Below are 14,647 nucleotides of genomic sequence, written 5' to 3' on the forward strand. Positions count from 1 at the left end.
GTAATGTTAAAAAAAATATTTTATAGAAGAGTTTTCACGAGTCGACATAAATTTAAAATAATCTAAATTAAATCTAGATATAAAAGAAGATAGATAAATAAATAGAGAGAGAAAAAAGATATTAACCACTAGATAAAAATATTGTCCCGTAAATCTGGACTATGGTCGCTAGTATCGATCGTGGGAACAGTTGAGAACACGTCACACATAATGGACGCTATGGTTTGTAGCTTGGTGAGCACGTAATAACTAACTGTTTATCATCGTGTATTGCATCACAAGAAAGAGTCGAGTTATGGTGTGCATTTAGTGTAATTCGAATTAATGAAATCCGTTGAATGCGCTTGTTGACATCGGATGACAGCATTCTTTGGTGAGGTGCGAATTGTGTTAGTGAAGAAATATATACGAGTGTCACGTAAGTGTGTACGTACGAGCCCACTGAAAGTTTTGTTAAAATAAAAAAGTATAAAAAAACATCAAGGACTTATCTTCGAAAAAAAAGATAACAAAGATAAGAAAGAAAATGAACTTTCGTAATAATAATTGATGATAAGGATATATAATCATTTTGAATATCCGTAGTGGGTGCCAGGACATAGCTAAAGAAAGAAAAAAATATCCCATAAGACAACCCCCGTTTTAACGATGAACTTTCGTAGGCATAGCGTTTGCGCTTTCAAAGACTATAATATATTGAAACTTTTCTGATAAAACGGGTATATCTATGTGTTATGAATTATGCAAGAATGTTAAGGACTGTTTATATTATTCGGTAACAAAAAGGAATACATAATACCTATAATTATAGGGCTAAATATTTCAAAGAGTTTGAACAAAAAGATAGCAAGTTGATTACACACGATTTTTTATTTTTATATTTTATATACACACAATATATATATATATACACATTAATATATAACATAGATATGTATGTGTATATATGCATACACGGATAATTTATAATAGCAATTTCGTATAAAATCAATTAATAAAATACGTTATTTTGTTATTATAAATTTCAAAAAAAATTATGCGCGAAAGTATATTTTGTTAGTGCATACTTGGAACGAGAACATTTGTGATAATGTTAGGATGTTAATTGGATACAAACACGTTCGAATTAAAGTATACGAAGCAGTTTTAGTATCAAGAGTTATAAACCAATGCAAGTTTTTGGCCAAACGGATTTCTTAAATGTAATCAAAAACATTACATAAAAAAAAAAACAAAAAAAAAAATAAAATAATAAACCTACATCTTTTACACCAAAGTGAACTTTTAAAAATAAAATAAATTGGATATTATGTGCAATCTTCTGAATCTCCTTCTTATACTAAAAACATTACTGAGTTGTTTTCTACCGTGTAATTATCGTAAGATGTACGAAATCCTTTCAAATGTGATATTATTCTTGTGGGACAAGTACAATTGTATTTTGTCTATCAAGCTAGTAAGTATTTGTTTATATTTGATTTTCAGAAAATATTTAAAGGTGCCCTCACAACGTCGGTCTTACTCGCTAACATCCTGTATGCCTAAAAAGATAGAACCTGGATGAAGAAATCAATAAAGAACTGATTTTAAAGACTATATATTATCATATTAAAAGTTATTCCATCTTAGAAACTAAATAATGGACAATATGGACGCAGATAATTTAAATCTCAGTTGCGAAGAAAATGACATCGTAGATGAATTAAAAATTGGAGCGGATGAAACTTATGATACTCGCAGTGAGGTATCGTCAAGCAGCTCCAACTCGGATTCTAGTCAACCGAGTATAACTTCCATTTCAACTAAATCTTCGCGCGGAGACAACAAACGTAATCGCAAAAACAAAGGAAAACGTGCTAGATCAAGAGAATCTAAATCATCCAGTCCTGAAACTAAACGTGCTAGATCCAAGGAAACCAAGGCCAAAAGTTACGATTATGCAACAAAATTGAATTACTTATTTAGAGATGCAAGGTTAGATATTTCTATATACATATATTAATGTGGACAATTGTATTATCAGTTGAGATTACGTTGACATTCAATATTTAATATTAATGTACGAAGAATTCTACGTACGAATTATTAATTTTTGTTTATTAGATTTTTCATCATCAAATCTAACAATGCTGAGAATGTGACTCTTTCCAAAGCCAAAGGAGTGTGGAGCACATTACCTCAAAATGAAGTTAACTTAAATCAAGCGTATAGAGAGTCGAGAAATGTATTGCTTATTTTTTCTGTTAAAGAATCAGGAAAATTTGCTGGTTTTGCTAGGCTTAGTACTGAATCTAGAAGAGATGGAACACCTATTTCATGGGTATTTAAATAATTATACATATATATTTGTAAACAAAATTATAAATTGTTATAAGTTTACATTTATATTAATAGAAATTTATTTTTTTCTATTTTTAGGTTTTACCACCAGGATTATCTGCAAAAGCATTGGGCGGTGTATTTAAAGTAGATTGGGTATGCAGAAAAGAATTACCATTTACAACAACAATGCATCTGTATAATCCTTGGAATGACGGTAAGCAAGTTAAAATTGGTAGAGACGGACAAGAGATTGAGCCTCGTGTTGCAGAAGAATTATGTAGACTATTTCCTGAAGACGAAGGTAAATAAGTTTTAATATTTAATCTTATTTTTAATATCACATATATATATATATAAAAGTATTATATTTTACAGGCATAGAAATGACTCCAATATTAAGAAAATCTAAAGAAGCAGCTAAACACATCATTAAATCTACACGCTCTTATAGAGATACAAGACCTATAAATAATAATAACAGCAGATTTTTACGTTCACGAGGCAGAGGACGTAGACTTTTTCTTACATCAAGATCACGGCTAGCTTCTTTAGCTAGAGGGTCACACTTATCCAGCGGAGAACATAGAGGTTCAAGGGATCATCACCATCGGTACACTAGTTGGTTTAATAGAGGAGATTCACCATATACGAAGTATAATGATTAAATAATCATAATTAAATAATTATATAAATGTATTATCTAAATGATAATAAGATATATCTAAGATAAATTTTTGTAGAGGATACGGTAATACCAGTCTGGGTGTAGCAGCTGCTGCTGAAGCTTATGTAGCAGATTATATGCGTACCATGCAACACCAACTACCTCCATTGCCGCCTTATGCAGCACCACATCCATACGATTCTCTACCTCCACCACCTCCACCTCCAAGGTATTACGATGGCTTACCATTACCACCAGATTATACCGCAGCTGCTTCCGCTCTTGAAAAACGCAGTTATGAGAGAAGTGTTGATGAATTTCTATGGAGAACAGCAAGTCGTCATAATCGACATAGTGACCATCGGTCATCTCGTGATCACCATCATAGATACAGAGATCGTAGATAAATCATTTTTAATATTTTATTAAGTACATATATATATATTATTTTTTTCATTTATATGCAACCATTAATTATTCTTACTATAAATGAGCAATACTATATTGATTTCATAAAAAAAATACTATTGCATAAATATAAAGACTTATACATAAGTCTGCTATTACTTAAACATTATATATAAATATTCTTTATTACTTTTATACTAATGACCTTATTTTAAAATAAATTTTATTTTTATTATTCGTGATAACAAGCAAAAAGAAATATATAAGTGAATGTCATTTACTTCGTGACATTTGTCCAACAAATCTAATAATCTATGTTGTTACTTCAAAACTAACGTTAATAATATATACAAATAATTTTTAATTATATGATTAATTTATCAAAGCGGTGTCGGAATTCTACTCTAAACATCATTATATGTACAATAAGTATCACTATTCTTTAAAGTGAATACCCTCTTTTTTTCCTATGTTATTTTTCTTTTTGGTCTTTTATATAATAATTAATATCAATAAATGGTTTGCGTAAAAACAAATATATACATATATATATATTAGGTTGTCCGAAATATTTTTAAATATAAAAATATATATAAATAAAAGTGTTGCCTCTCCAGGCAACCCATTACGATATTACTACAAATGTATATAATGGATATGAAATTCTGAAAGCATTACAATTATTTGATATTAAATTAGAGCATCGTTTTAAGACAATGAATATTTTTATAGAAATAAATATCAGATGTAAGAAAAATTTTTGAAAGGAAACTACCAAATGCTTGAGGGTACCCACACATTAAATATTATTATTAACTTTAAGTTATACTTTTTCAATTCTATTGTACATGGAATTCAAATCACACCTACATCTAGGCTCTAGATTATTGTAGCAAAGTAAGATCTTTATATGTAAAATCTTTGATATACTACATGTTTTTACAGCATACATATACATATATATATAAAATAAATGTTATATATTATATATTATATACACATATAACATTTATTTATATATAACATTTATAGAGTCAATTTAATAAGTCGATATGTTGGCTTAATAGAAAACACTGCCATAAATAAAAAGATAGATTAACAGAGCAATGGAATAAAATTTAAATATATTATACAATAGGAGGAATGTATACATTAAATAAAAACAAAAAAAATATTAACGCGCAAAAGATTACATATTCTTTTAATCATTAATTCGATATATCGTCATAATAGTTTTCTTGAAAAGTTAAAAATATGTTTTACTGGTAATTACATATTATATATTATAATAATCTGAATTGAATTTAAAATAAAATGTATATGTGTGTGTGTGTTAATTATTGTATATTTAATTACAAGTTATGTTCACAGTTTGTTCTATATTTGCACCTGTAGATTTACATCTCTGTGTGTTTCGCAATGCTTTTGCATAGTAAATACAAAGAAAATAAATCATAATTTTTGGGATTGTTTGAACTTTCCTATCATTCATATATTGAAATATTTTGATACTTTGCTTACATTAAGGTATAATAAGCCCGGTGTGACGCCCAAAATTTCGACGTTTTTCATGAATTTTTTTATACATAAAAATAAAATGCGATTGTTTTGAAATTTAGATATGTTTTTATTACTGTCTTAAAGTGTACAGAAAATTTTCTTTTGACTTCATTTTACATAAATTTGTTTATGATTTTCTAAGTCAAAATGGAGTCCTCGAAAAAAAGTAGGTTGTCTCGGGGAAGCACACAGCCTTCCGTAGTCATCTGAAACCAAAAATTTAAACGGATTATTATTCTGTAAGCTTGTCGCTAATGACTGAACTTCTAATATGCAAACATTTTTTTAAAATAACAAAATGGCGGACTTGCAAAAAAAAATTTTTTAAATCGCTTTTTTTTAATTGTTTAAAAAAATTAATTTATTTTGTTATTTTTAAAAAATGTTTGCATATTAGAGGTTCAGTCATTAGCGACAAGCCTACAGAATAATAATCCGTTTTAATTTTTTGTTTCAGATGACTATGGAAGACTGTGTGCTTCCCCCAGACAACCTACTTTTTTCGAGGACTCTACTTTGACTTAGAAAATCATAAATAAATTTATGTAAAATGAAGTCAAAAAAATTTTTTTCTGTAAACTTTAAGACAGTAATAAAAACATATCTAAATTTCAAAACAATCGCATTTTATTCTTATGTATAAAAAAATTCATGAAAAAACGTCGAAATTTTGGACGTTACACCGGACTTATACCTTAATCTATAAATACAAAGATTTTTTGAAAATATTTTTGTCTTCGTGATTATAATTATTTTTTATTACACTTTATTATTGAACGTTATTGCGTAATATACGAAATTGATTAAATAGAATAGAGTTAAATATAAATGACTAAGATGTGGACAACTAAAAGGAAAAGATAAAGGATATTATCTATTGGAACACTCCTACTGTATCTTTGATCAAAACGGATGTATATAATCATGAGAGTAGAAAATTGTCATAAGTAATGAAGATCGCAGCATCACCGTCAAAATGTCACGAAAGTTACAATTCATAATATGCATATTTTGCGTGATTTTATATTTATCAACTTGTTTACTTTTTTTACAATTAAAAACTAAACTACATTTAATAAAAAATATTTTTGTTGAAAGAAACAATAAAACAGAGGATACAGATCCACCTTCAACAACTTTATCACACAATCAAAGATTTGTTAATTCGAATATAAAAATATTACAGTATGATAAACTTGAGTTCAAATATCAGCAGGTAAGTGCATTTAAATATAGGATATAATTATAAGCATGCATACAAGTGCATTTATATAAATAAAATTATATATATAAAACATTATATATTTTTTCAAACAGGAAAATGGATTATTACTTAAAGAAATTTCAAATATTTGTATAAAATATAATTTAAAAACTCCATTAAAAAGAGAACATTTCTTTTACAATTCTAAACATAAATCATTATACTGTTGGATTAGGAAAATTGCGTCTACTAGTTTTACAGCATTATTCTCTAATATGCAGGAACATAGGTTTATTTATTTTTAAATAATTATAATCATTATATAGGTTTTTTCAGATCAAAATAATAATTTTTTATTTCAAAATAACAATTAAAAAAACAGAAATAAAATAATGAATGATAATTTGGTAAACTAAGATTAAAAATCAATGCAATGGTTGTCCTGCAACTGCAATTGGTAATTTCATTGTCATATCGACATAATAATTATTACAATCACTAGAAGTAACCATGATTAAAGATTGTTTTATAATATCAACCAAATTCAAATCATTTTTAGATTCTCTTAACAGATTTCTTACAGCTAATTTAGTTTTTGTTTTTTTTTAGTTTTTGTTTTTCTTATCTTCAAAGTTTTCAATGCGTTAAAAATTGATGTAGTACTAAGTTTTACGTTTTTTTTTTGCAGAAGTTCACTTTTGATATTTTTTAATGTAATTGTTGGATTGCGTTCTATTATTAATGTAATATAGTTTAAAACTTCGTTGGTCAGTTTGAACATTCTTTTACCACCTCGTTTTTTGTTTAAAATAACACCACCATCATTTTTGTAACGTCTCAATATATTATAAGCTGTATTTTTATTAATACCTGATATTTGCGCTGCCTCGGCTATTATTTTACCTTCTTCATATAGTTTTATTAAAGTTTCTTTTTTTCTAAGCTTATCTTGTTGTTTACTCTTGAAATACGATTTCTTCTTCGTTCAACAGCTAAATTTACCACATTTTCATCACTACTGCTATCAAAATCATTATTTGATTCCATAATTCTACTATAATTGGATCTTGTTAAGGAAGTATTGCTCAAGTCACTGTTTAATTCATTATTAACATTGTCCATTTTGTTAAGGGTTGAATCACCCCCTTTAAATCTAACCAATGGAGAATTTAGTAACCAATAATAAATACCGATGATATCAATGATAAATAGTTATCATTGGTACAAGCTCATTGGTTGACAACGTATGTAAATAATATATATTTTTTTATGAAGATGTCTTTTTCTAATTTTGTTTTATTAAATTCCAAAAATACTGACAGTGGTGTAGTGGACGTAAATCCAAAACGCACTTTTTTATAAAATTTATTTATTTTTAAAGATTATTATTTTCTAAATTTTTAATTCCATAAATACTGTTTTAAATATGATTGAACATAAATTTTAAAAATTAGCATAGCATATTATGTGAATTAGTTTTTTAAATTATCATTCATTATTTTATTTGTTTTTTTTTAATTGTTAATTTGAAATGAACAATTGTTATTTTGACCTGAAAAACCTATGTATTATGCTTTTGTTAATAAATAAACTATCATAATTTATGTGATATTTTTAGAAATATGCATTTATTAGTACCGCCAAGTTCAAACGAATTGGAAGGTTCGATAAACGATCCGAATATTTTTAAATTATTAGTCGTAAGACATCCGTTTGAAAGACTTGTTTCCTCATACAGGTAATTTCTTTTTTTATGTTTATTTAGAAAAATGTCCATGTAAAAATACAATATGTTTACAGAGATCGTATAGAAGATAATACAAAATATACCGCTCAAGCTTGGATTTATACTCAAAAAATATATCGCTTTACAAGACCAAATTTGTTTCATTATAATAGAACAACTGGTAATTTTTTTCAACAAATATTTACCCGTGATAGAAGGTACGTTTACATAAAATTATTATTATAACGAAAATCTTAAAATTATATCATTATTAATTAATAATTAATTAATGTGTTTCGCAGGTTAAAAATAATACCAACATTTAAAGAATTTGTAGAATGGTTGTTACAGGAGTCTCCTGAACATGACGATGTACATTGGGATCGATATTACACTCATTGCGCTCTTTGTAATATACAATATAATTTTATTTTAAAGTTAGATCATTATACTAACGATCAAATTAATTACATTCTATCTAAATTTGGAATAGATAAAAACAACATGTATTTGCCAAATTTGGAAGAGAGTAAGGGAGGATGCACCGATTACAAACAGACTTGTAAATATTTCCAAAACTTGACAGAAAACACTATTTTTAAATTGTACGAAAGATATAAAATAGATTTTGAAATGTATAATTATGATTTGAATAAGTACTTGCTATGTAAATCAGAAAATACTAACAATCATATATAATAATAATTGCGCAAAATATGTGTAAAATTATTTATTTTGTATACATTGTTTCTATTTAATTATGAATACATCAATCATTCTTTCTACTCTATTTTACGAAACAAATACGAAAATAAAAACAAATAAGGAACAAAAGAAATAGTATATTACTCACCTAGGGAGGTAAAGTAAGAAATGTCTCAGAATACATGTAATTGTTGGCCGAGGCGAAGCCGAAGTCAACAAACATGTGCTCTGAGGCTTTCTTATTTACTGCCCATGGTGAGTATACATTTTTTCTGCTCGACGTAGGCGGAAAGTGGCAACTTCGTTTTGAACAGCAGGAAAAAAGTTGACGCTTTTCGCCCGGAGGGAAGAAAATTTCTTTTTCTTTTCATTTTATATATTATCAATATTAACTAAATAAATTAGTTAACTAGTTAACTGTTTCATATCCAGTTTAAATAAAAAAAATAAATACAAATCAATAATATAGATTAAATCATAATCTTATAAATTATAGAACATTAAACCATTTTTTATTGATTTATTTATTTTAATGTTTATTTGAATATCAAAACTGTTTTGGATATATATGCATATGTATTTTACCAATTGACTTCTAATAACCACTTTTTTGTGTATTTGAATTTGGGACAAATTTAATCAAACTTAACTTTCATTTTGATTTAAATTCAAATACGAAAAAGAAAATGAATAATTACCAATTATTCTGATTATGTTCATTTATCTTGTAACAGATATTTTCATAGTAACTTTTAATTATATTGTTTTTAAGTTGTTACTTGATGACTTAATCATTTACAATCATACAGTCGTCATCTGTTGTCGTCTTAGCTACTTTATCTTCTATGATAGAAATATCTTCACCACTATCCTCTTCATTATCATTATCTTCATAATCATCTTCATCATCAGCTTCATCCTCGCCTTCATCATTACCTTCATCACCACTTTGATTATCAACTTCATTATCGACTTTTCGTTTTTTGGGTAATATGTTGTTATCATTATTTGAATCAGGTTTACGTTTCTTAGGTGTATCTACTTCTCCACCAGTATTAACATCATCTATTGGCAAAACGGACGATTTCTACAAATAATATTTTTATTTATTAGAATATAAATAATAATATTAAATAATATCAAAATCGCATATAATTATATATTATTTTGAAAAATAAAAACTATATAAACATATCTTACTTTGATATTGGAAGTTGATGGCTTTTCAGTATTATTTTTTTCTTTCTTCGGTTTAAGATCTTCTTCATTAGCTACTATTAAAAAATCTGGAGGTTTGTTTTTCGGACCTAATTTCTTTTTATGAACTATAGTGATTTTTAATACATAATTTTGAAGAAAATCATCAACTTTTAAAATTGTACCATCTTTTAGTCCCATTTGTTTAAGAGTTTTATCATTGTTCTCTTTAGTTTCTCCTTCTTCGCTACTAATAACAATTACACCTTGACCGTCTATCATAACATCTGGGCCAACCATATAAAGTCTGTCTTTTAATACTAATTCCTCAAGTTGCTTAATAGTCATTCTGAATGTATCTGTAATTAATATTACATGCGGCACTGGTGCGCACACATAACATTTAGGATTCGGCGGATTTAAATATTTTTCTGGTACTAACAGCTGATTTTTATGATTCATTTTTAAACGCAAGTATACCGATCTACATTCTTTTAATCTGCCTTCAAGAATAAAAAATGCATGTAGGACAACTACCCCAGCAATGATTGCATTTGAAGTTGCTATCGCTGGAATTATATTTCCAGCCATTGCTATAAATGAATACAAAAATAATAAGTAATTACAAAATTGTATTATTTTACATGCTATACAGCACATTTGATATTATATCGTAATACTTCAAATTAATTTTCTTATAACTTACATTTCATTTCAAATCTTGTCTTCTGTGGTATTCCAAAAATATATGCTCGAATATTAGCACACGAAGCAACAAAATCCATAGCATCTTGATCATCTTTATCCCATATAAGAGGATAATCTTTATCAGATTGATGATTGTCTAGCATTGATTCAGCTTTTAATTTTTTTCTTAAATTACTTATAGATTGGGCAAAAACACTACCACATTTGGCAATACTCCAACGTTGTTGATCTTTCAATCCAGGTTCCGATACTTCTTTACTAGATCCAGGTACTAAAGAAATAAAAATTATATTCCAAATCATGAAATAAATAAATAATTAATTTAATACATCGTACTAACCTCCATCAGGTAAATTAGACCAATCTAAAGGTGTTGGAGGTCTTCTTTTTTTCCATAAATTGTCCATACTGAGTAGATATTTAATGTCTTCGTTAAAAAATTTAGTAAACAATTTTTCAGGATCGTAATTACATCCCTTTGCCCATTCTCTTGTTGATTTTCGACACAAATCTTTTGTCTCAAATAATTGCTTTAAATTGGGTTGTGCAGAGAGATCTATAATATTAAATTAATTTATACAATTATTAAAATATTAAAGTTATTAAAATATGAAATACTTACCAAATGCTTCAGGATCTGCTACATCGGGTGAAACATCTTGATCAGGATCTACTTCGCCAAATAACTGACTATAAATAAGTATTATTATATTAATATAAAATATATATTATTCCTCTTTATTATTTTGCTTATATTTAACAAATATTGATACCTACTTAAAAAGATGCTTTGCCCATATGATACAGTGAATTGTTTCACTGGGTGTATTACGTATTGTACATCCTGGATATGTTTTTTGCGCTGCTTTAGGAGTACATTCGTAACATTGACTAAGATCTTTCTTAATCAATTCTACTTGTCCTTCATAACCTGCCGTTCCAGATTCAATTAATGGTACATTAACTGCTAAACACATACGGTTAACATGATTTCTTGCAGCTCTATTATCAAGAGCGTTCATAACTAATGAGAATTTTTTGAAGAATAATAATCCGTAGTCTGGCCTATGTAAATAAATATACATTATTTATTTAAATTTAATTTATGTATATAGTATAATAATATGTTTACTTACGACGTAATACTGTCATGATAATGAAATATTTTAACATTAGGATTAAAACTTAAAGCAGTTTCCTTAGCGACTTCAGCTTTAGATCTTCCCACATGTTTCTTTTGAAATAAAAATTGTCTGTTTAAGTTACTTACTTCGATAATATCCATATCAATCTGTAAAACAGTTCAATATAGTAGAAAATAGTTTAATATGCATCGAAAAAAATTTGGAAAAACATTTAAAAAGAAAAATAAACAATCTTTATAAGATATCAATTCAAGAAGCGAGGTTAAGTTTCAATGAATATTGATAGACTTACGATTTCAATATCGCTGAATCCAGACATTACAAGATTTTTTAAGATCTCACAACCGATTCCTCCTGCACCGACAACCAAAACTTTACTTTTAAGTATTTCATTTTTTAAATTTTCGGTAAAAACACCGTTAATCTCTGCCGCCATTTTTCACGCTAAACAGTATTTTACGTTTAACTACACAGATACATATATATATATATATACATTTGTCTATAATTACAAGCCTAAGCATGTGCAGTTAAACATTAAACATGGCGGCTGCTTTCTCACCAACCAATCAAAAGCTTGCCAGATAGCATAAACCTGATTTTCATGAAAAATCGTCAAACTTCATAAGATTGTTACTATTGGTTATCAGCTTTTAATTCTCTTTGACTGTTCCCTTAGCAATTTTTTAAGATTACATAGAAATTCTAAATGACATCGCACATTGTTAACTTACAAAATATAACAACAAATAATTTCGATACTATTCTTTTTTGTTTTCAACAGTATATTTGTAAGAAATTCATTAGTTTTTTCTTTAAATACAATTAAATAACAAAATTTATTTACATTTTTAAACGTATTAATATTAGATAATTGGAAAGTACTAAATTGTTAATCGGCATAGTTTGAAAGTACATTTTATTGTAAGAACTTAGTTTTTTTATAATATATATAAATTCCGCAATCATATTAAAATAATGAAATTAATTTAAAATTAAGGGATGCTAGCAAGATAATCCTTAACATTAGATGGATCCAACCTTCTAAACCCATTAGCGTCGCAAATACCAACTTCAATATTATCTGCAGTCATTTGACCTTCAAATCCTTCTTTCAATGTAAGAATGGCAGTATGAACTGCATCATCCAATTCTAAATCTTCGCTATATCTTTTTTCGAGGAATGTTTTGCCATTGATAAAATTTTTTCCCATGGCAGTTGCTTTCCATGCAAAATATGCACCAGATGGATCACATTGAAATAGATAAGGCTTGCCATTATCCCAACCACAAATTAATAAAGATACTCCAAATGGTCTGACACCGCTATAATAAAATATTATCATTAAATAGTATTTGCATGATCAAAATTTATTTATTATTAGATCATTAAGTATAAAATATCCGATTTCTAACTAAAAATAATTGAAGTAATCAGAAATTTTATACTTAATGACCTAGTATTATAAAGTATTATCAATTTATACCCAGATTGTGTATATTCCTGCATAAGCATAGCTACTCGTTGGACTAATTGTGCAGTAGGAATAGGTTCCTGGTATACCAGAAGATACTGTTGGGCCATTTTACGGGCTTGTTTAACAAGTAACCTGTAGTCAGGTCCCATACCACTATAAACCATACCAATATGTTCAGTAATCATCTCAACTTTATTGACACTGTGTTCATCGTAAAGTATCGATTTATGTTTATTTTCAGTAGCGAGTACAACTCCATTTGATGCCTTAATACCAACGCTTGGAGCACCTGCAGCTACTGCGGCTAAGGCATATTCTATTTGAACTAATTTCCCAGAAGGGCTGTATTAAACAAAAATTCATTTTATAAGTTTACAATAGTATAGACATCAGATTTTAATAATACAATTAAAAATACTATTGATAATCTACTAAATTATATTAAACCACTATGACAATGTATTTTATAAATAAAGAACAGTTGATTATAGGTTAACTTTATAAAATTTAATTTAAAAATGATGTATGTACGTGTTTCTTAAATATATATTGTTTTTTTAAATATTATTATAATAAAATACTTACCTAAATGTAGTTAATGAGAAACTATAACGTTCTGAAGCCATGGCAATACAATTACTTGCAATAACCAAGACGCTTTCACTACTTTGAAGTTGGGCAAATATATTTGGTACTGCTATGGAGAGTAGAAATAAGTAGTATCATCTGTGTATATGAAAAGTGTCCGTCGAAATGCATTCAATTAGGGTGGCGCCACATTAGCTTCAGGGTAAATTTTAAAAGAAGCGCTAAATATTATTAGAGTAGGATTGAGAAATAAACAAGGAACACAAATTTCACAACACAAATTTTACCCATAACTGTTTTGTTATTCACATACTTTTTCATAAAATTAAATGATAAAAAATCAATAAACGTACTATTCACAGTTCACGAAATAAAATCACACTAGCTACACGTTTTCTCATAATAATTCTTTAAGGTTATGTTTACTACATTATTTTGTACTACGCAAGTAGTTGAAATTTTCAATAATTAACTACTTTAGTCGCCAATAATATTCTATTTTTTAACTCGGCATACTTCAATTCGTTTACAATTGTTATATTCATACCATACCTTTTGTCTACACCAGCGCCATTCTGGAAGGTTTTTGAACTGTTATTTATAGCATACGCTGGACACTTTTTTAAATTTTTTCCCATATGAGATGATACCTCCTTGCCTCTACCCTCCATAGGTACTGCATTACCCACGGAGATTACCATATGATTTTATTCGTCAAAAAGCACAATTTCATGCTATCACTTCTGATATTGAAAATGGCGGCAAAATTCAAATAATCTCTTCTTCAAATATTTTTTGGTATGCATAAACATTAAGGGACATAATAGATACAATAAATGTTTAATTAAATATGGTTTATTATGTATTATTATATCAGTCATGTTTTATTACCTAATTAATACCATTTAATAAACATATTCTAAAATAACAATTTCTAATGTA

At 27.4% G+C, this 14,647-nt stretch overlaps 4 protein-coding genes and 1 long non-coding RNA gene across 9 annotated transcripts; 2 read left to right on the top strand and 3 right to left on the bottom strand.

Moving 5' to 3' along the window:
* Positions 1 to 17: 17 nt before the first annotated feature.
* On the top strand, positions 18 to 4,734 carry Ythdc1 (YTH domain containing 1). Of its 4 annotated transcripts, none has more exons than XM_015315559.2 (6): positions 18 to 1,386; positions 1,486 to 1,974; positions 2,104 to 2,320; positions 2,419 to 2,623; positions 2,698 to 2,974; positions 3,063 to 4,734. In XM_015315559.2, exons 2-6 carry the CDS (start codon positions 1,640 to 1,642, stop codon positions 3,391 to 3,393), a joined length of 1,365 nt encoding a protein of 454 aa, XP_015171045.1. In that variant the 5' UTR covers positions 18 to 1,386; positions 1,486 to 1,639; the 3' UTR covers positions 3,394 to 4,734. The 4 variants fall into 4 exon arrangements, with proteins under 4 accessions (XP_015171045.1, XP_015171044.1, XP_015171046.1 ...); XM_015315558.2 differs by having other exon boundaries at positions 18 to 775; XM_015315560.2 differs by having other exon boundaries at positions 18 to 426.
* On the bottom strand, positions 4,402 to 7,770 carry LOC107063645 (uncharacterized). The gene is made up of 2 exons (XR_016176741.1): positions 7,029 to 7,770; positions 4,402 to 5,160 (listed from the first exon to the last, which is right to left on the bottom strand). It is a non-coding gene; the product is annotated as an uncharacterized LOC107063645 (long non-coding RNA).
* LOC107063644 (carbohydrate sulfotransferase 11) lies at positions 5,180 to 8,722 on the top strand. Of its 2 annotated transcripts, XM_015315566.2 has the most exons (6): positions 5,180 to 6,170; positions 6,272 to 6,447; positions 7,777 to 7,896; positions 7,959 to 8,102; positions 8,187 to 8,293; positions 8,378 to 8,722. In XM_015315566.2, the coding sequence occupies exons 1-6, from the start codon at positions 5,931 to 5,933 to the stop codon at positions 8,581 to 8,583; spliced, it is 993 nt and encodes a 330-aa protein (XP_015171052.2). In that variant the 5' UTR covers positions 5,180 to 5,930; the 3' UTR covers positions 8,584 to 8,722. The 2 variants fall into 2 exon arrangements, with proteins under 2 accessions (XP_015171052.2, XP_015171051.2); XM_015315565.2 differs by having other exon boundaries at positions 5,185 to 6,170; positions 8,187 to 8,722.
* Positions 8,600 to 12,100, bottom strand: Uba2 (Ubiquitin-like activating enzyme 2). The gene is made up of 8 exons (XM_015315557.2): positions 11,932 to 12,100; positions 11,631 to 11,785; positions 11,272 to 11,559; positions 11,117 to 11,184; positions 10,835 to 11,050; positions 10,493 to 10,765; positions 9,790 to 10,379; positions 8,600 to 9,676 (listed from the first exon to the last, which is right to left on the bottom strand). Exons 1-8 carry the CDS (start codon positions 12,073 to 12,075, stop codon positions 9,377 to 9,379), a joined length of 2,034 nt encoding a protein of 677 aa, XP_015171043.1. The 5' UTR covers positions 12,076 to 12,100; the 3' UTR covers positions 8,600 to 9,376.
* A 441-nt stretch (positions 12,101 to 12,541) lies between these two features.
* On the bottom strand, positions 12,542 to 14,085 carry Prosalpha2 (proteasome alpha2 subunit). Its single transcript, XM_015315568.2, has 3 exons — positions 13,703 to 14,085; positions 13,127 to 13,459; positions 12,542 to 12,965 (listed from the first exon to the last, which is right to left on the bottom strand). Exons 1-3 carry the CDS (start codon positions 13,741 to 13,743, stop codon positions 12,635 to 12,637), a joined length of 705 nt encoding a protein of 234 aa, XP_015171054.1. The 5' UTR covers positions 13,744 to 14,085; the 3' UTR covers positions 12,542 to 12,634.
* Between the last annotated feature and the right edge of the window lie 562 nt (positions 14,086 to 14,647).

Source organism: Polistes dominula, unplaced genomic scaffold (assembly GCF_049000335.1).
Source record: "Polistes dominula isolate Pdom_NZ unplaced genomic scaffold, Pdom_raw_medaka contig_22, whole genome shotgun sequence".
Taxonomy (NCBI): Eukaryota; Metazoa; Arthropoda; class Insecta; order Hymenoptera; family Vespidae; genus Polistes; species Polistes dominula.

What these genes read in the sequence shown, in the direction of transcription:
- Ythdc1 (XM_015315559.2), top strand. Translation starts at nt 1,640, where the DNA reads ATGGACAATATGGACGCAGATAATTTAAATCTCAGTTGCGAAGAAAAT. An exon ending in TACTTATTTAGAGATGCAAG is followed by an intron (nt 1,975 to 2,103) that starts GTTAGATATTTC and finishes TTTGTTTATTAG; the next exon opens with ATTTTTCATCATCAAATCTA. An exon ending in GGAGATTCACCATATACGAA is followed by an intron (nt 2,975 to 3,062) that starts GTATAATGATTA and finishes AAATTTTTGTAG; the next exon opens with AGGATACGGTAATACCAGTC.
- LOC107063644 (XM_015315565.2), top strand. Translation starts at nt 5,931, where the DNA reads ATGTCACGAAAGTTACAATTCATAATATGCATATTTTGCGTGATTTTA. An exon ending in TCTAATATGCAGGAACATAG is followed by an intron (nt 6,448 to 7,776) that starts GTTTATTTATTT and finishes TGATATTTTTAG; the next exon opens with AAATATGCATTTATTAGTAC. An exon ending in AGACTTGTTTCCTCATACAG is followed by an intron (nt 7,897 to 7,958) that starts GTAATTTCTTTT and finishes ATATGTTTACAG; the next exon opens with AGATCGTATAGAAGATAATA.
- Uba2 (XM_015315557.2), bottom strand. Translation starts at nt 12,075, where the DNA reads ATGGCGGCAGAGATTAACGGTGTTTTTACCGAAAATTTAAAAAATGAA. An exon ending in GATTCAGCGATATTGAAATC is followed by an intron (nt 11,786 to 11,931) that starts GTAAGTCTATCA and finishes ACTGTTTTACAG; the next exon opens with ATTGATATGGATATTATCGA. An exon ending in TATCATGACAGTATTACGTC is followed by an intron (nt 11,560 to 11,630) that starts GTAAGTAAACAT and finishes TTATTTACATAG; the next exon opens with GCCAGACTACGGATTATTAT.
- Prosalpha2 (XM_015315568.2), bottom strand. Translation starts at nt 13,743, where the DNA reads ATGGCTTCAGAACGTTATAGTTTCTCATTAACTACATTTAG. An exon ending in TTCTCATTAACTACATTTAG is followed by an intron (nt 13,460 to 13,702) that starts GTAAGTATTTTA and finishes TGTTTAATACAG; the next exon opens with CCCTTCTGGGAAATTAGTTC. An exon ending in CAGGAATATACACAATCTGG is followed by an intron (nt 12,966 to 13,126) that starts GTATAAATTGAT and finishes ATTTTATTATAG; the next exon opens with CGGTGTCAGACCATTTGGAG.